This window comes from Dama dama, chromosome 18, assembly GCF_033118175.1.
Source record: "Dama dama isolate Ldn47 chromosome 18, ASM3311817v1, whole genome shotgun sequence".
Lineage (NCBI taxonomy): Eukaryota > Metazoa > Chordata > Mammalia > Artiodactyla > Cervidae > Dama > Dama dama.
In genome coordinates this window covers 71,052,063-71,072,829 of record NC_083698.1, presented here as the reverse complement: position 1 = coordinate 71,072,829, position 20,767 = coordinate 71,052,063, and the positions used below count along the sequence as shown (strand labels likewise).

Here is a 20,767-nt window from a genome sequence, read left to right as displayed (position 1 = left end):
TTTGCTGGCAAAGTAAAGTCTCTGCTTTTTAATACGCTGTCTAGGTTTGTCATAGCTTTTCTTCTAAGGAGCAAGCATCTTTTAATTTCATATAACAATTTTTAATTACATATAGCAATTTAATTTCATACAATAATTTTTAATTACATATAACAATTACCAAGTTCCTAATTTGTCCCATACACTCAGCTATGTGCTAGAACATTGCCATGGTTACTGGAATAACTAAGCAAGAATAATTAAGCATAGTAGTTGTACTAATGAGAGCAAATTTTAGCATTAGATACCTGAATTCATAGTGAGTGGAAAAAACTTATTTCTATTGAACAGGATTTTGCTTTGCTTTTAATGCACCCTGTTTTTAATTTGGGGCTTCCCTTGTGGCTCAGCTGGTAAAGAATCTGCCTGCAATGCGGGAGACCTGGGTTTGAGCCCTGGGTTTTTAATTTGAAGGATATCATTGAAAGTTTATTTTATTGGAAATATAAATAGAGAGAAATCCTAAGAAATAGTTGAATCATGTTTTTAAGACCCCCATTGTCAACCACTTGTACTGGAAGAAAAAAGTGTTTTAAAGGGCTTCTGCTATAGTATGAGTCATTGATTGCTCTCTTTTTTTATACTTTCTTTTAATCATCTACAGGTATAAGAATGGCAGTGGCATTATCAGAAGGGCCTTTGATAATGATGCTTAATGCTTGTCCAAAACAAAAGTACTCATGCAGCAGGAAAGTTGGTAGTATACTCAGAGTTCTCATTTACCTAAACCATTTCTTTCTTATTGATATTTCATAAAACAGTAACCACTTGCTAAGGAATAGAATTCTTAGATAATTTGAATAGTAATTCTTTGTAGCATTCTTTATTTGGAAATTTGAGACTAGTAAAAATAACAGTGTCCTGCCAGTTGAAGGGTACGTTGTAGTGCTGAACTTTGAGTTACTGTGCAATATTTTTTTTTATCCTGTCACTTGTAATATGTTTGGTGAGAATTCTTAGGATTAAAGTTTTGATTACAAATTGTTGTTTAAAAAAATGTAAGAGTCTGTAAATCATTGTCCTAGGCATGTGTGTTAGACTATCACTCTGTACATGGTAAGCTACAACTTTGGAATGGAACAGCGTTTGTACACATTGCACTCGCTGTGTAGCCTACTTGGGCTTATGACAGAAAATGTACTCTGAGATGGTGCAGAACATATAGCTTATTGGAGGACATGGTTGTGTGAGCAGAAATGAAGTTTATTGAGCACTCATTTTGTTCAAGAGCTTTAAAATATATATAATGTTTTCAATCTTTCTTAAGAGTCATAGACACAAGTTTTAAAAAATTAAATCTGTGATAATTCCATTTGGCCTTTCAGTTCATTTATTCATTCAATCTAGCTCTTGCAAGAACACTAAATCTTTCATTTGATTACTGCAGAGCTCCCAGATATTTTGGTATTAATTTCTTATATCTATTTATTTATCTCCCATTCACTCTTCAACCCACTAGAACTTTATTTCTGTTCTTACTGTTTCATGAAAACACTAAGTCCTTTTCTCAAACTGTATTTTATTTGATTGAAAATATCCATTAGAAAGGATATTAGGTATATTATATATGCCCCGTTTTTGTTGACCATACTGAGTGCTAATAAAGGAGAAAAAAGGAAGATATCAAAAGGTAACATAATCCATAGAACCTTTTATTCTATATAATGCTTTTACGTACTTCTTAGTGAGAAAGATTAAGCTCAAACCCTAGTATGTAACAAAACTTAGGCCAGGGGAAATTGACAGTGTTTTGTAGTTATGCTAAGCATCACCCCTCCTACCCTTGACGTTACAGAATGCTGAAACAGTTTCTGATGAGTTAGAAGAACATGGCAGTAGAATAAAGGAGAAGGCTGTTTCTGGAGAGAATAAAGGGTAAGTTGTTTATTCTAGGGAGCATTATATGATGGAGTTGGTATAAGGTTTATATGTGAATGATTTAGTTACTTTTACATTGAACAAGCCCTAGGCATAAGGCCTAATAAAGCATATATATTATATATATTGCTTCCCATTATCTCTCTAAATTTTTTCAATAGTGGAAGCTTTCTCCCACCACTGAGTTAGAATTCAAAGATTTCTATTCTTTCTTAGATAATCAGCATTCCTGAAAACATTTTAAGGCCTAAAACACTTATCTGGATTTGATGGCTTAGACGGTAAAGAATCTGCGATGCAGGAAACTGGGGTCTGATCCCTGGGTGGGGAAGATCCCCTGGAGGAGGAAATAGCAACCCACTCCAGTATTCTTGCCTCGAGAATCCTGTGGACAGAGGAGCCTGGCAGGCTACAGTCCATGGGGTCGCAAAGAGTCAGACATGACTGAGTGACTAACACACTTTCCTGTATAGTAATTGAAACTACGTTTAACTTACAGTAACATCTTTTCTCTCTCTCAGCTATTACTGAATTTAGTTGCCCGCTTGCTAACCTTGGCTTCAGACCTTTCCAGATTTGGTTGGAGCATGAAAGGGAGGAAGAAAAATATGGTAAGAAGGTAAGGAAATCCTTACTCAAACTTTGTTTGGTGGGCTAGATTTGAGGTCCTGGGATTGAGAAGTATTTAGGGCTGACCCTTTCATGGATGGTTTTGTAGGTACTGGAAGAGTCCCATCACTGGGGCCTCTCACCTCTGATTTCCTAATGGATAGATCTCTATTTGAATGGTAGATTTAGACTCTCTCTGCCCTTGCTCCCTCCAGAATTTGGGGGTCCACATAGATCCTATCCTTGTGAATTGAACCCCTTGCTCCTTTTCTGTAGTCTTATTGTACTGAACCCAAGATGAGATTTTCCTCATATACTACCCACCTCCATGCCATGGGAAACCCTCATGTAGACTTTACCTGGTCACATTTGAGAGTGCTGGCCAATCCCCAAACAGCAAAACCTCTCCGACATTACTGTCAAAGCAGTTTTTCTGCAGTCATTTTGCATCATCACTGCAGAAGTAAGACAATAAGTTTTCTTAGTAGGTTTCTCAGAGGCTCCTTTCAGTAGGCTTCCTGGAGACACATCCAAATGAGCACGAGGGAACAGGTATAGCCTAATCCCTACACATCCGGGATGTAGAATCTGGAGGTTCAGGAATTTTGTGATCCTTTCCTTTAAAAATCTGAATTTGGTTCTGGCACCTGACTTAGGTATGAAGTATCTCTGTCCTCTTGATATCTCAGCTGTAACTTGTCATTCAATATCCTAAGATATTCCCTATTTGAAACATAAGAAACTTGGAGCTGGAATTGAATTTGACTAAGATGTTAACACATTATTTTCTGTTCTTTCTTGCATCTGTGTGTGATCTCAAACTTGTCATTTCTCTTCCTGGTTAATTAATAATTTAGTTATGGGGAACTGGAGAAGGAATTAATATGAATTTTTCTCTTTACAACCTTTCTATTATAATAACTGATACTTATTTGGGGATGACATTTCCCACCTCTTTTATTCTTTTTTTCACTTTCTGGTATGTAAAAGAAATAATAACAATAATCCTTCAAGTAAATCTTGGAGGACTGATCTTGGACTATGAAAACTCTCCTGTGTGCCATTGATTTCAAATTTGGACTTCTCTTTGCCTACTCTGTAAATTGCCTCTCCAACAGTTAGGAATGATTACATCTCTTCATTAAGGAAATCATCTTTCACACGAAATGTCATCTTGGTAATATTACCCATCTTGCCATGCAATATTTCTGACAGAAAATTCTCTTATAGATGAAAGGTAGTTTCTTCCTTTTAATCAAAGGAAAATGGTGTCTCATTAGCTAATAAGCACTCTTTTTTGTTAAAAGACAATAAGATCTATGATGTGTAGAAATTACAGTTCACAGAGTAGAAAAATCAATATTTACATAAATTTTGTATTACTTTCTCCTAAAACATTAAAGTGTTGAGACAAGAAATCAAACAAAGATTACTTGTAAAACATTGCTGTGAGGCTATATATTAAAGTCTGCAGCAGAATTAGATTGGATATAAAATTGAGTGATCTTGACTCATTTAATTTATATAGGCACATAGGAATTACCACTAAGTCAGAGCTATATTATTATTATTTCTTGTACATATCAGAAAGGGAAAAAAGAATAAAAAAGGTGGGATATATCATCCCCAAATAAGTATCATTTTACTAACAACTGTAGCCCAAGTTTATGAAAATCACTATGCTAGTACTAGTCATAATGTCTGAGAATTTCACACATTATGGAGTGGTTAAGTTGTTGGAAACAGAAAGTTGAGTTCTTTGAGTCTTTGTCTACCTTGTATATATGTACTTATATACTCAGTGAAGTAAAATTAAAAAGAGAGCTGACTCTCAAGATGTATCCTTTCTTTATATAAATTTAAAATTCTTTGATAACAATTCAGTCTCTACTCTCTTCTCTGCTTTTACATAGTCATAAACATAAAAGGAAGGAAAAAGAAAATCCAGAGGGTAAAGTGTTAGGAAGCACCTAACTTTGCTTTCCAGAGACAACTCTAAATTCACTTAAGAATTTGATGAAACTTGTGTATGCTCCCAACCCAAAGTCCCTGTGAATATATATAGAAAAATTTCATTCCATTTGAGGGCATTCAAGGCTTCTGCAAAATTCATCCATATAAGCACAGGAAGTTTATGAACCCCCACTTCCTACCAGTTCTATCAGGAATCCAGTTGTTTCAGTTGGCCAAACCCCCTAAATATTTCCCAATTCCAATACCCTCTCACATCTTCACTTTTACCTTTATCCTTTGCCTGGACTGTAGTAGAAGCCTCCCAGTTGATTTACCTGCTTCTACCCTTGACCCCTTTGGTTCATGCTTCACAGAGTAACCTGTTGGATCCTTTGAAAACATAAATCAGATAATTTTCTTTTCTAGCTTAAAATTCTCTGATATCTCCTCATTGCAATTAGAGTGAAATGCAAAGCTATAAGGCCCCACATGACTTGGTCCCTGACAGTTTTTTCATGACATTCTCTTAACACGACACACTACCCATATACCAAATTTTAGACCTTTCTGCTAGCTATTCCCTTTGCCTGCCATGTTCTGACATAACCAGCTCTTCTTATATTCTTGGCCAACTCATTCTTTCTCTTTTTTAAAGATTTTTTAAAAATGTGGACCATTTTTAAGGTCTTTATTGAATTTTTTACAATATTGCTTCTGTTTTATGTTTTTGGTTTTTTGGCTGCAAAGCATGAGGGATCTCCCCAGCCAGGGATCAGACCTGCGCCCCCTGCATTGACAAGTGAAGTCTTAATCACTAGACCTCCAGGGAAGTCCCCTTAGCCAACTCTTTCATGTCATTATAGTCTCAGCTGAAATGTCATCTCTTCAGAAATGTCTTCTAGACCACCATGTCTAAGATTATAGCCACCTCCCAGTTATCTTCTGTTATTTTCATAACACTTGCCACTATCTAAAATGGTCCCTTTTCTTTATATATCTGTTTACTTGTTTACTATCTGTCTCCTACCTCTAGTGCTTTGTCTACTTGTTTTCCACTACAGCTCCAAACCTAGCTCAGCATCTGGCAAGAAGTGAGTGTTCATTAGATACTTGTTGAGTAAAGTGCATGATGGTTTTCTTTTATTAAAAATTATGAAATTAGTTGATGTTTTCACAATTATACTCTTGAGTTTTTATAACATATGCTTATAGAAATAATAGAATTTTAATTAACACCGACTGTCATGCCAATGAATTCAAACTAGTGGTATTTACTAAATTTAAGGAAATTACCCAGTAGCATCTGTCTTACTACCACAACTCAACTCAACTCTCATGCTAGTGAGACTCAATTCTAATAAATTCCTTTTATAGATTTTTTTTTAACCTACAAAATGAGGGTGATGGAGGAATTCTAACATGAGTTGCTCATATTAGATTATCCTTCTACATATGACATGGGTAAACTCTAAGTGAGGCATTGGAGAATGACCAAAAGTAAGTAGATTCTAGAGCACAGTTGACAGTTTGTAAGAAGGGTTGTGCTCAGATCCCTTGTTTTCGAAACTTAGGACAAAATTCAGTCTGTTCCCTGCATTTTGGCTAAAATTCTGCTACAGAACACTAGGTTTTGTGGCTTGAAGAGTAGAGGACTGAGTTTGGCATAACTGCTTGAAAGTAAGGGGAAAATCCAAAGTAGGAGGGATCCAGAGAAAGGAATCCTTAAATCTTTTTAATGACTCTTCTGCCAATGCCTGAATCACGCCTGAACAGGACAAACTTTAAGCCGTCAGCCTTCCAAAATATAGCCCAATCCATCAATTGCATGCTAAACCAAACAAACATACCAAAAAAAAAAAAGAGAGAGAGAGAGAAACCACAACTAACATTCTTTCTGAGAGTATTACAGACTCCAGTCTGTTTGGAAAATATATGTTAAGGATATACCTAACGTTGCTAGGATAATAACATGTTAAGAATACAACCTAAAATTACTTAATAAATCAAGAAACATGGAAATTGTGACTCATTTTTGAGACAAATCAACAAAGATCAACCCATAGATGCTGCATATGCTGAAACCAACAGACAATGATTTAAAGCAGTTACTATAAAACATATTCAAGGCCATAAAAGAAAATACGTGCATTATGAATGAAATATAGAAAACCTAACAGAGAAATAGAAACTATAACAAAAAATATATAAATTCTAGAACTAAAAACTGTAATATCTGAAATAAAATTTACCAGATGTACTTAACAACAGAATGCAGGTAATGAAAGAATCAGCAAAGCTGAAGATAGAAATTATTGGGAATTCCCTGGTGGTCCAGTGGTTAGAACTCTGGCCTTCCACTGCAGAGGGCATGGGTTCAATCCCTGGTCAGGGAACTAAAATCCTAGATGCCAGCCAGAAAAGAAAAAACAAAAGAATTAAATTAATAGAAATTGTCTAACCTGAGGAACACAGAGAAAAAAAATAATGAAGTAAAAATGACTAAGCTTCAGGAACTATACTGAAACCTCTAAGATAGGTGTCATTAGAACCCCAGAAGGAGATGAGAGAAGGGAATAATGGGCAGAAATAATATCTAAGGAAAATGTGGCTGAATATTTTCCAAATTTGGTGGAAGATATAAATTTACACATTCACAAATACACATTAACAAACCTCAAATGAGATAACAACAAAGAAAACCACACTGTTTAATAATAATTTGGCTGTTTTTTTGTCCCTAGTCCCTAGGAGACAACCTCTAAATCTTTGTAATTTCTTGGAGTGATAGGAAAGTCTGTTACTCATGGTGGGCCTCTGGGCCCACACCTAAATTTATGCTAATAAGATGACTCAAAATGGGGGCTAGCCACATGAGAAAGACCAAGCATGGAATTACAGGGTTGGGGCTTTGAGTTAGGTGTTATAAGCCCAGTCTCTGAAGAGGGCAGGATTGGCTGGAGATTGAGTTCGAGCACATGGCCAATGATTCAGTCAAAATATTCAAAATTGATTCAGTCAATCAAGCCTATGTAATGAAACTCCAGTAAAAACTCTAGTCGCTGAGGTGAGCCTGATTAGGTAATTACACAGTAATGTGCCTGGAAGGTCGGGCATTCTAAGTACACAAAAGCTTTGTGTGTTGGACCCCCAGACCTCACTCTATGGGTCTTTCCACTTGGCTGGTCCTGATTTATATACTTTATGATAAAATTATAATTATAGGGTTCCATCCCTAGTTAGGGAATTAGATCCAGCATGCCTCAGCTAAGAGTTCATATGCTGCAACTAAAGAGCCCACATGCCACAATGAAAAGTCCTGCATGCTGCAACTAAGACCTGGTACAGTCAAATCAATAAAAAATCATCCCATGGACAGAGGAGCCTGGAAGGCTACAGTCCATGGAGTCACAAAGAGTCGGACACGATTGAGCAACTGAACATGCAAGTACAAGTTCTGTGAATCATTTTAGCTAACAATAATACTTTGGGGAGTACTGGAAACCCCTGTATTGGTAGTCAGTTGATCAGAAGCGTGGGTGACCTGAAAACTCTGGAATTTGCACCTGACTTCTGATGTGAGGGTAGGATTATGCTCCTAACTTGCCAAATGTGGCCTAATTCTAGGTAGTTAGCATTTTTGAGTCCTGCCCCCCAGACTACAGGTTCAAGGCATTGCCCCAAGGTCACAGAAGGGAAACCCAGAACTAAGTTCACCTCTAAAGCTGACTGAGTCCCTTTGTAACTGTTGCCAAAAGCCCCGTTGATCATCACTAACAAAATTCATGGCTCCCAATTAGACAAAGATGCCCACTACAGTAGACACCTTATAGCACTCCAACCAGTCACCTAACACCAATCTTCCAACAGGAATTTTCTTTATCTTGAGGCTATAAAAATTGGCTATTAACTCTCGAAAGCGCTTGACTCTCCCTGGTCTGTCAGGAGGTTGGCCTGCTGCACTTGCAGTACCCACTTTATCTCTATTCTTTGTTCTTAATACACTCACTCTTTTCTGCAGTACTCTGTGTCTTGGAGCCTCCTTGGTGACTCAGACAGTAAAGAATCTGCCTGTAATTTAGGAGACCCAGGTTCCATCTTGGGTCGGGATGATCCCCCCTGGAGAAGGGCATGGCAACTCTCTCCAGTATTCTTGCCTGGAGAATTGCATGGGCTGAGGAGCCTGGTGGGCTACAGTCCATAGAGTCACAGCTGGATATGACTGAGCAACTAAAACACACTGTGTCTGGGGATTCTTTTCCAATCTGTGCTCAGATTGCCCCAACAAGCATCAGAACTGCTCTGCGCACACCTAGGCACATTATTATCAAATTTGAGGGGAAATAGTTATTTTGAAAGGTGTCAGAGAAAAATGACACATTGCATTTGAATTTGATTTGAATTACTGACTACCAGAACACAGTGGAGTGTCTTTAAAGTGCCGGAGGGGAAGGGACTGCAACAAATCAGAATTCTATATCCAGTGAAAATTACCTTCCAAGAATGAAGGTGAAATAAAATATATTTTCAGAAAAAGAAAACTAAAAGAATATATTGACAGTGGGCATGCACTATAAGAAATAATAAGGAAGTGCGTGCATGCATGCTAAATCTCTTCAGTCGTGTCCGACTCTGTGCGACCCTATGGACTGTAGCCTGCTAAGCTCCTCTGTCCATGGGATTCTTCAGGCAAGAATACTGGAGAGGGTTGCCCTGCCCTTCTCAAGGGGATCTTCCCAACCCAGGGATCGAACCCAACTCTGTTACATTGCAGGTGGATTCTTTAACCATCTGAGCCACTAGGGAAGACCCACTAAAGGAAGTACTACAGGCTAAAGAGAAATAAAAAGAGATGCAAATTCAGATCTTGTTGTTGGGGGTAGGGATGAGAGCATTGAAGATTGTAGTATCTATCATGGAATTTTAATATATGTAGATGCTATACATTTGACAACTTTAGCAAAAACAGGCAAGGGTGAGTGAATGAACTGTCTTGAATGATTTCTGTATTTGACATGAATTGACTCAATATTAACCCTAAGTAGTCTGTGAAAAGTTAAGGATATATATTGTGATCCTTAAAACAACCACTAAAAATTAATGCAAAGAGGTAAAATAAGGATGCTGGAATACATGTTTATACATATGCTGTGTTAGATAAACCAAAGATAAACAAATCTAAGTCAAACTTTTTATTTCTTGTACTTATTAAATGATGACAAAATATTTCTGTTAGTGGTCTTTTTTGCCAAGGGTTAAGATTATATGATCTTTTTTTCAACTTCTCTCTTCAACTCTTTCTTTTTCTCCTACCTCAGAGTCAGTGTTTTGTTCATCTTTTTCTCCTATGTTCTTGAAAAAAAAATTGCCTATTTCCCCTTCAATTTGTCAGCAGTCAGCTAGTGCTTGTTTTCTCTGCAGGGTACTTATTTGTTTCAACTTCATTTCCTGCTGTCTTTCTCCCTAAGGTCATTGAATCACATTTTGATAAATACATTGTTATTAAGGTTTACTAGAGGCCATTACATTGGTAGATGTTTTAAATTAACGTCTTTCATTATAATGAGTCAGAAAGTCAGTGAATTGAAAAATTACTCTTTGTGTGGGTATTCAACATTAGTTAGTCAACGTGTCCTTGCTGTGTGTGGAGTGCTCTTCTGAATTCTGTGGGAGTGTGATTATGGCAGTATTTCCTGGAGATAAAGCTATATAAACAAGAAATAGGGTAAACAGAAGTGTCAGATAAGTGATCATAAGGTAGGAAGCATGGGGGCAAATGAATAGGCTACTGGCCTGACTAACCCAGGAAATTTTCACAGGCAATACTAGAATTCTGAAAGACTTGGGTGTGCCTTGTGGAAAGCTGACAGAACTCCCTAAGTGGAGTGAATATCATGGATATGAAGGAGAAATCAGCTAAAAAATATTTATTGAGTGCTGATTGCATCATATGCCAGTCACCAGAAGCACATGAAATAAAGATAGTATTTTTAGTATTTAGATAGTATTTAATATTTCCTGAAGATAGTAGGAAAGATTACATGTTCTCATGGGGGGAAAAGACAATATATATAGTCATAGATGCCAAGTACAAATAGATGCCAAATATTGTAGTGAAAAATGGATGCTTAATTGCAGAAGGAAGGCTGAGTTAAATGGAGGGGGCTTTGAAGTGGGATCAGGGCCTAACATAACAGAGAGAAAGGGAGAGATAGGATATAACTTGAATGATGAAGTCTGGGGACAACGGGCATATGCTGGAATAAGAGGATCATGATAAGATGGTGATGAATATGTTGCTGCTGGTGATGTATGTTGGTAAACATGATACCTGGCATGGAAAGTTGCATATTATTCAGGGTTTGTTTTATACAAAATTATAATTAGATGGATTAGTTGACTTTATAAATAACAAGTTGTTAAATCTAAGCTTCTACATGAATTTATCATGGCTATGTTTAAATAAACTGTGCACTTTTGAGTTTCATCACTCCTTCTGTTTGCCACATGAAAAATATTATTTTCTAGACCAGTTCTCCAAGTGGAGACCTATCTAGTGTTCCGATTCTTCAGCTATATCCTCTGTCTTAGTCCATTCAGGATAACATAACAAAATACCACAAACCAGCTAGTTTATAAACAACAAAAATTTATTTTTCACAGTTCTGATGGCTAGAAGCCCAAGATCAGGGTACCAGCATGGTTGGGTTTTAGTGAAGGCTCTTTTCTGGGTTGCCTTCTTCTGGCTGTGTCCTCACCTGATAGAAGGGGCCAGGTTCCCTCTGGAGCCTCTTCTAAAGGCAGTGTTTGTCACTCAGTCATATCTAACTCTTTGTGACCCTGTGGACTCTAGCCTGCCAGGATCCTCTGTCCATGGAATACTCCAGGCAAGAATACTGGAATGGGTTATCATTTCCTTCTCCAGGGGATCTTCCCCACCCAGGGATCAAACCTGGGTCCCCTGCATTGCAGGCAGATTCTTTACCACCTGAGCCACCAGGGAAGCCCCTTTTATAAGGCACTGATCCCATAAACACTTCCCATGGGGCTCCATGTCCTAATACCATCACCTCTGGGGATTAGAATTTCAACATTAATTTTGAAGGGGCACAAACATTTACACTACAGCATCCTCCCTTTGGTTCTGTCACATCATACCACCTGGAGCTTATATGGATTGATTGTTCTATCTCTTCCTTCACTGATTCCATTTGAAGTTCATGGACCCCTAAGTTTGGGCATAGTCTTCTATCTTCATCTTAACTTTATCAGTGTATACTTTAATGGGAGCAATAATTTTCTATCAAAACAGAGATCTCTCAACTTAATTTTATTTCTAGCTGATTTTAGACACTCCAGAAGATCCAGAATCAATTCTAATGCAACACATCCTGGATCAAGTTTAACCTCCCCACTAATCTTCCTTTCTGTTTTTCATATTGTTACTGTCACCCTCCAAAAGCAGGCATACCGAAAACATTAGTTCTGTTTTCTTTCCATGTCATATCAATGTGACTAGTTACTAAGCTTTGTCTTTATGTATTTGAACTATATAATTCTAGAAGTTTTAACATGCATTATTTGACAGTAGAAAAGAATATACCTAACACATTTGTTGGGAACTATAATCATTTAAGAGATTAAGGAAATTCCCTTCTAAGTTTACTAAGAATATTTTTGTTTGTTTGATTTTTGTTTTAATCTTGAATGGGTGTTGAATTTTATCCAATGGTTTCTCTCTTCAGTTTGTTTATGTGGTGAATCCACTAATTGATTTTCATGTGTTGATCTTTCATTAATTAGGATAATCCCAGCTTGATGCTGATGTGTATTTTCCTAGATCCTGCTGAATTTGGTTCGATAATATTTTGTTTAGGATTTTTCACCTATCGTATTTTAGTGAGATGGTCTTGTGACTTTACTACTTTTTTTCACATTGTTCTTGTTTCTGGATCTCAGGGCTGCGGAGGTGAGCAAGGTGAGGGCGGGGCCTTGAGCGCAGCCACCCACTCTCTGCCGGCTCTCGGTCTCTAGAAAAGGCGCGTGGTTCGGTCTGCAGGGCTGAGTGCGGAGCCCCCAGCAGCAGCAGCAGGTTCCGCAGCGCCGCTGTCAAGGAGCCTGAGCCACTTGGCTCCGCAGCACGGTGCCGCCTAGAGGGCTCCGCAGGGCGAGTTCAGAGTGCCCGGTGAGCGCTCGCGGCAGGTCCCAGAACACCGCTTTCGCCTGTCACCTGCCTGCAGGGGGTGGGCTTGGCTGGGCAGGGGATGGGAGTCCCCTCTGAGATCTCTTGTCCCCCCCAAGCAGGAGCCACCCCCGTACCTCGAGGAAGCGCAGCGAACGAACGCAGGAGATCGCACCAGGACATCTGTCTCTGCCGCCTACAAGAGGTACCATTCCCCGCCGGCTCCCTCTACGCGCAGGTGACCCGACCCGGGAGGAGAGCACTGGATCGGGAAAGTAACCTGAAATTCTCGGGGAAGAAAATTCTCTGGTCCCACTCAGTCCCTTTGTGCCATAAACTGGCCACTGTCAGCTCTACTTGGGAAATCTGCACAATTTGGGGGAAATCGTGTTAGCTGTATTTGGGAAATCTGCACAATTTTCCACAGTGTGAAACGACCTGAATAACCTAAATTTAAATGTTTCCCTCGATTTGTCTCTTTCACCTAACTTTATTTCTTTTGGCGGGGAGGCGGGATGCTGGAGGGGCGGGGGTGGTGAAGGACCGCGGTATATATACCAGGGAAGAATGTGAGTCCCATCTCCTGGATCTATCCTGGACGCTCCACTCCTGGCTGTAAAGGTTGTGTCAGGGACATTTACAGTGCCAGCCTGAAATGATTAGCTGTATGGCCATTCAAAGCGAATTTAGACATTGACTTCATCTATACGCTTCAGGCCCATTTACTGAGCAGTCAGTTTTTAGAGAAACTGGTGCACAGAATCATGAGAAAATATCAGAATTTTTCTTGAATTTCTTGAATGACATTTCTTGAATGTCATTTGTGTTGCACCATGTCATATTAGCTTCTATCATCTTTATTGTCTTCAGACTCCTGAACAACTTGAGAAAAGCCAGGGATCCACTAGATATCAGTGCATAACGTATTTTTTAATGAATATTCAAAAGTTCATCAGTAACTTTGAAACCTAAAATGGTGCTTGAGCGTTCAACACTTGATAGATTGGAAAACGCCAGTGAAACACAACCACACACTCTTTTTTGTATGGTTACACATAAAATGGGCTGCATTTTGATCCTCTTGATTGAAATGTATGGTGGTAAGAGTCTTGGATAGGGAGACAGAAGACCTAAGAACTTGCTGAACCATATCAAGAGAATTTTTCTAACCTTACTGTAAAAGGAAAAGGTTGGAGCACATGCTCCAAAGATCTTTGATGAAATGACTCTCATCACAACTTCATAAACATGTGTTGGATTTCAGTGACTCCTGAAGACTTTATCAGAATGTTGGTAAAGTTGTTACTCTAATGTCCTTTTTGAGGGGAGGTCTGAAAGTCAGAAACTTAAAGGAAAACCAGCAAATACATAGTAGGCAATTTTGATTTGATGAAAACCAAATATATAAGTATTTATAATTTTTAGGTTTAAACAGATCATAAAGTAATTGAATAATTTTCTTTTTAAGCTAAAAACATATTCCTTTTTTTTTCTGTACAGAATATGGATTTTGCCACAAGATGGTTCTACCTGCCTTTGGGTTGCATGTTGCTGATCCATCTGACTCATGCTGACTTTGAATTTCAAAAGGGGGTACTTGCCAGCAACAACCCAGGGATCATGGAAGACATTGATCCCCAGTGCTGGAATACGTGCTCTTTGACATTGATAGAGCTCAAGGAACTCAAGATAGAGCACAATGTGGATGCTTTCTGGAATTTCATGTTGTTCCTGCAAAAATCCCAGTGGCCTAGACATTATAATGTCTTCTTAAGCATAGCTCAGGATTTCTGGGACATGTATGTAGACTGCTTGCTTTCAAGATCTCATGGAATGGGCAGAAGACAGTTGATGTCTCCCAGGTATAATTTTCTACAGAAGATAAAAGAATTTAAATGTGTACTGAGATAATAACAGTTTGGTTTTCTTAAAAATTCAACATTTAATCTTTCTGATTTTTAAAGTTTATCTAATAAGCTAGCAAATTTGCCGTATTTTTCCTAATATGATCAGCTTTGATTTTCATTTTTGCTGATTTTATATTGTTTAGAAGCCATGGGAGCTCTGATGTGCAAATACTTGATTCTAAATGATCTTCGAATATATTTTGGTAATCATTAAATAAATATCATCTTATTTTTTCCCATGAATAGTTCTGAAGAAAGTCATTTAGCCCTGTAATTATTCATATTACATTTGTTAAAAAAACTTTAAACATCAACATGTGTTTAGACTTTTGAAATTAATTTTTTCAGTAGGGTTGCTTAAAGGGAGGGAAACTTAAGAATCATATTAAAATAAGTGTTAACAATTTTTCCTCTCTGACTTTACAGGACTGGATTTTATAAAACGTGAGTTTTACATTTAAGAGAACATGGAAAAATACCTCAAGCAGGATGACACCAACCTGAAAATTTAACCCTGTGTCAGTATTTATGAGCTCAAATATTTCCTACAGCATTTATCAAAATTGTTATTTCCAGTTCTTTAATATTGATGAAGGTTGTATTTTTGTTGATGTGTAATTGTTAGAATCATCATTTCTATACTTTTGGATAATTTGTCAATAATTTTTTATTTAGAAGGCATCTTTGTAAAGCATCTTTTTTTTAAAAGAAACCATCACTTTAAATGCAAATACAATATATATATTTTAATACAATGATCAGTGGAGTAAAATAATAACCAATTTTATCTGGTGTTATATATAATATTGACCTTAAAACTGTGCCAAAATTAATGCCAATATTATCCTAAAAAGTAATATTTAATCTTGATGTAGTATACTCTGTGGCTTCTGATATATGTGTCTCATCACCAAGCTATCTTATATATTACTTTTTATCCATTAAGGACTAAAATTTCATTTTATGTTCTCATTTTTATTGTCCTTATTTTAAAAAAAGGAATAATGAACAGAAAAGTAGTAAGAAACTTCATTTTAGTAAAGTGCAAAATTAAAGTGAAAGTCACTCAGTCATGTCCAGCTCCACTCAGTCATGTCCAACTCTGTCACCCCATGGACTCTATAGTTCATGGAATTCTGCAGACCAGAATACTGGAGTGGGTAGCCTTTCCCTTCTCCAGGGGATTTTCCCAACCAACCCAGGGATCAAACCCAGGTCTCCTGCAATTTCAGGCAGATTCTTTACCAGTTGAGCCACAGGGGAAGCCCAGGAATACTGGAGTGGGTAGCCTGTCCCTTCTCCAGCAGGTCTTCCCAACCCAGGAATCAAACTGGGGTTTCCTGTGTTGCAGGTGGATTCTTTACCAACTGAGCTAACAGGGAAGCCCTTTAGTAAAATGTAATTGGATAGAATTTTTGTCTCTAGAAGACAAAAATTGTTTTTATATTTCCTTTTATATAACACATTTTATTCTAAAAAGGATGTGGAATTTAAAGAAATATACCAAACAATAGAATAACATGAATTAGATTAAGAGATTGGGATGATGAGAAATAGGAAACAAATAATATGCAGTTAAAGTTTTAGATCAAAGCTTTTAAATGTATGTCATAAAGTTCTATACCTTTGATAAAGGGTAGCCATAAATTTAGTCTGAATTTCCAATGTGAATTGGGGCTCATGAGTGGTTTCAAGACTCATAGTGGGGACCAAGCAATATGTTTGCGAGCCTAGCTTTTTCCTAGGTCTGAGGATCAATAGAAGTCTGTCTGTCCCATAGGTTTTTTATAATGGCTGCCATGGGTTAAAGCATTGTGTTTTCAAGTATCCCAACAATGACAGATAGCCTTCAATGTAACTTGATGCCAGCACACCCAAACACAATTAAATACAAACAGTTTCAAAAGCATCAAAAATAATATGAATTGTCTGATAGTTTGATTTGATCCAAGAATAAATTTTGAATTAGGGGGCCTGACATTCTTTGAGTTGTGGACCACTTTGAAATTCTGATGAAATTATAGACCCTTTACTAGGGGTTTTATATATATATACACTCATACTTTGTACATAATTTCAGGGGTCCCATGAGTCCTAGGTCAAGAAACTCCAGTATTAAGGAATGAATGGACTGCATAGCTTTCAGGTATTTTTTTTACAAGTAGCATTTCATATAAATAAGTTTTGTATAATAACTGGTTACAGATAATATGAGGTTTTAAGTTTAATATTATACATTTCTAGATTGAGAATATTTGATCTTGCCAATTACAGATAGATCCCTAAGCTCAGAAAAGCAACTAGTTAGAGGGTAGACCATATGTTCTCTTATAAAAATGACCAAATACCCATGAAGCTGATAAATTCATTTCCTTTTATAGAGGCATGGGGTCATGATTTTTCCTTAGAAAACAGTCCTCTTTTGGAACTTCAGAAGTTGAATGCCATAAAGCAAGATCATGTCATTTTAGCCTAAAAAATTATTCAACCAGTTGTCAGCAATCTTTGTTGTCATAAAAATTTTATTGCAGCAATGATGAGCTTTTTAATATTAATAAAATTAATTTCTAACCTTCCAAAACAGATTAACTGAAAATGATTTCCTAGTTCTCCTAGTTAAATTTACATGCGACCTTGGATTATTAAAGAAGTTAAAAATAAGGATATTTCCTAAACTGAGCATTCTGGTTTTAGAGCCGTCCATCTTAAGTCTCTTTGATGGTACTTAGATATAATGCTCTGTTAAATCCCCCCAGTTTTGGGCATAAATCATGTCATCTGTATACAGAAGAAAAAATTTTTTTTCATCGTTCACTTATTCATCCAACACAAATTCATTGAGCTTGGAGATACACTGCTGAGCAATCCAGACACAATCCTTGCTCCCAGAGTTGTCACTGCTGTAGGACAAAGATGCAGCAGGAAATAATATTACTAATTTAAAATCACTTTTATGATGTCAAAATATAAGCTTTTTTTTTTTTTAAAAAAAAGAGAAATGGTAGCCAGAATAGGGTTGAGTGGGGAAAAATTCTTAGTTCTCTTTTTTGTTATTCCAAATCATCAGACTAGTCAGACAAGACGATGATCCAAAAAATAAAACCCCAAACCCCCACCCATTCTTGCAGTCGTGGTATGGTAAAGACTCAATAAGTTTCACAGCTTTATGTATATGCTGAACTCTTATAGCTTAATTCAAAACCAGTTATTTTCCAGAGTGCTGAAAGCTGAGGAGGGAAAAAAGATAGCAAAACATATATTGGGAATTCACTGGAAGTCAAGTGGTTGGGACTTCTTGCTTCCACTGCAGGAGACATGGGTTTGATTCCTAGATGGGAAACCAAGATCCCACATGCTTCAAAGTACAGAGAAACAAAACAAATAAAACCATCTAATATTGCTCCCAAAATATTTCTTCATGAGGTGATACAATGGTTAATTTACTGAGTGCTTATGCTGAAAATTCCTCTGCTCTTCCTATAGAATTTTTTTTTAACTTTAAATAAGCTTTTTATTTTGGAGTAGTTTCAAATTTGCTGAAAAGTTGCAAGCTAGTGCAGAGAGTTCTTATATACGCCTCACCCATTTTTCCATATTGTTAACATCTTACATTAGTCTGGTATGTTTGTCGTAACTAATGAACCAGTATTGATACATTCTAAATTAAACTTCATATTTTATTTGAATTCCACTAATTTTCCCCCTTTTATGTCCTCTTGCTGTTCCAGTCTGATGATCTGGAATAAGGAAAAAGAAAACTATGAATTGTTCCCCACTCAACCCTATCCCATCCAGGACACCATTTACATTGAGTTGTCATGTCTCCTTAGACTCTAAGAAGATGTTTTTGATTACCTTGATAATTCCAGATACTGGCCAGGTATATTGCAGGATGTCCCTCAATTTGGGTTTGCCTGATGTTTCTCTCAGGTTTTGATGAGGGTTATAGGTTTTGGGGGATGAAAACTACAGAGGTAAAGCACTGTTCTCAACACTTCATATCAAGGGTACATGCTGTCTACATGACATACCTCACAGATGGTGTTTAACCTTGGCTAAGGTAGTATTTGGGCTTCCCAGGTGGCACTAGTGGTAAGGAACCTATCTGCCAGTGCAGGAGGCATAAGAGATGCCAGTTTGATCCCTGGGTTGGGAAGATCCCCTGGAGGAGGGCATGACAACCCACTTCAGTATTCTTGCCTGGAGAATCCCATAGGGAGAGGAGCTTGGCAGGCTACACAGTCTAAAGGGTCACAAAGAGTCAGACATGACTGAAGTGACTTAGTATGCAAGGTAGTATTTACCAGATTTCTTGGCTATAAAGTTACTTTCCCTTCTCTTTCTATGTTGTATGCTTTAAAGCAAGGCATTAAGCATAACCCACACTTTAGGGAATGGGAAGTTATGTTACATTTCCTTGAAAAGGAACTATCTACATAAATATAAGTGGTCATGAAACATGGCTGCCAATGACTGATGTAAGCTTAGGCTGTGTTGGCCGCAGGTGAGTAAAAATGAAAGGGACTAGTTTTATTATACCCTCTATGTATCTATGTTAAACCTGTAAATTTTTGTTTGGTTCTGTTGGTCTCAGTATAGAGGAATACTAACAAATTTCAGCACTTCAGAAAGAGCTGGCCAGATTCATAGTCTGGAATGATTAAATAAACTGGATATTTGACCCCCAGAAACTTAGGGTGAACATCATAGTTTTTCCCTGTGATATGAAATGCACCCTGTGTTCCAGAGGCAGACTGAGGAACAGAAGAACAATAGTTGTTCACCTAATTATTCACCAGTTTTCATCCAATATGAGCAAGCACTGGCTGAAAGGATCTAATCATGTAATGAACTCCTCCCTCATGTGGTAAAATTCTCATTATTGAACAGTGTTGAAGTCACTTTCATCTGGGCTCCTAAACTCCATTTTTATTTTCTTGACTATTTTTTCATTTAGTTTATTAGCAAAAGTTTGGGAGCTAAAATTTTGTCTCACTTGACTCATGGAAGGAAATATACTATCCACCTTTCAGCCAGGCCGGATGGGCTCAGGAGTGATGTAGTGGGAGCACAGATGTGAGGAGAGACGGAGACTTGTTAGAATTAGTGACAGTGTCAGACAGAGGGACTGATTTGCTGGCTCACTGCTGAGTGCCTAGAACTATAATATGGGATCTTGGATATTGTCTGTCTACCAAGTACAAGTGTCTAGATTAAGCAACCTTACTACCCTTCATCCACATACATTTCTTCCTCTGTTAAATGGCTGCTAGGTAATAACCTGCCCTATTTTACCTTTCCTCTTTCTGATGGGTGAGATTTACAACAACAGGGAGAAATTCTACAGAAGGCACAGATTTTTTTGATGACAGTCAGTCCTAATAAATCTGGAGATACCAAGTTGTACTATATACAAAAAATGATATTCACCCAAGTAGTATCAATTCTATTTCTACTCTCTGGTCATATTAATGTAGTAGTATTTATGCCTCATTTTAGAGAAAGTCTACCACTCTTATGAAGTGAATGCATCTGAACTACCATAACGTGTCTGTGTTTAGCATTCCCTGTATAGTGTTTTGTTGGTTGAACCTTCCCTTTGAGTTCAGGACTTTGCTGTATTTGCGTAAGTTGAGGGAAAGGCTGCCAGGAACTGGGGCTACCATCACACTTATTCAGTAATTAACTAAGGTGTTGGTTACCACAATGAATGAGATATGGTCTCTGTCTTGTCTTTAGGGAGCTTGGAATCTGAGGAAGGAATTTACAGTCTACAAAATGGGGTAAACCTTCCTTTCTCTTAGTCACAGACATTTCATCTCCGTTCTGTACGCATCTCAGATGTACCCAGAGTGTATCTGGTGCTTTTTGTATGGGCCCTCTCACTGTTGCATGTTCCTTTCCACATCCATTCTTGTGTCTCAGTAATTCCCCTTTGCATGTGTGCATGCATGCTAAGTTGCTTCAGTCGTGTCCAACTCTTTTCGACTCTCTGGACTGTAGCCCTCCAGGCTCCTCTGTCCATGGGATTCTCCACACAAGGATACTGGAGTGGGTTGCTATGCCTGTCTAGAGGATCTGCCTGACCCAGAGATTGAACCCATGTCTCTTAAGTCTCCTGCATTGGCAGACAGGTTCTTTACCACTAGCACCACTTGGGAAGCCCCAACTCCCCTTTACATGGAACCTATGTGCTTAGGAC

General features: G+C 37.7%; 1 protein-coding gene across 6 annotated transcripts; it reads left to right on the top strand.

Moving 5' to 3' along the window:
• The first annotated feature begins 1,830 nt into the window (after nt 1-1,830).
• FAM237B (family with sequence similarity 237 member B) lies at nt 1,831-20,290 on the top strand. 6 transcript variants are annotated; one of them, XM_061165558.1, is made up of 6 exons: nt 1,831-1,914; nt 2,439-2,536; nt 12,436-12,661; nt 12,781-12,863; nt 14,159-14,520; nt 14,992-20,290. In XM_061165558.1, the coding sequence occupies exons 5-6, from the start codon at nt 14,162-14,164 to the stop codon at nt 15,011-15,013; spliced, it is 381 nt and encodes a 126-aa protein (XP_061021541.1). In that variant the 5' UTR covers nt 1,831-1,914; nt 2,439-2,536; nt 12,436-12,661; nt 12,781-12,863; nt 14,159-14,161; the 3' UTR covers nt 15,014-20,290. The 6 variants fall into 6 exon arrangements, with proteins under 6 accessions (XP_061021541.1, XP_061021543.1, XP_061021544.1 ...); XM_061165560.1 differs by lacking the exon at nt 12,436-12,661 and having other exon boundaries at nt 2,439-2,528; XM_061165561.1 differs by lacking the exon at nt 12,436-12,661 and having other exon boundaries at nt 2,439-2,528; nt 12,778-12,863.
• The last annotated feature ends 477 nt before the right edge of the window (nt 20,291-20,767 follow it).

Coding starts and splice junctions, on each gene's coding strand:
- FAM237B (XM_061165560.1), top strand. CDS start 14,162: ATGGATTTTGCCACAAGATGGTTCTACCTGCCTTTGGGTTGCATGTTG. Junction 14,521..14,991: donor AGACAGTTGATGTCTCCCAG/GTATAATTTTCT, acceptor CTGACTTTACAG/GACTGGATTTTATAAAACGT.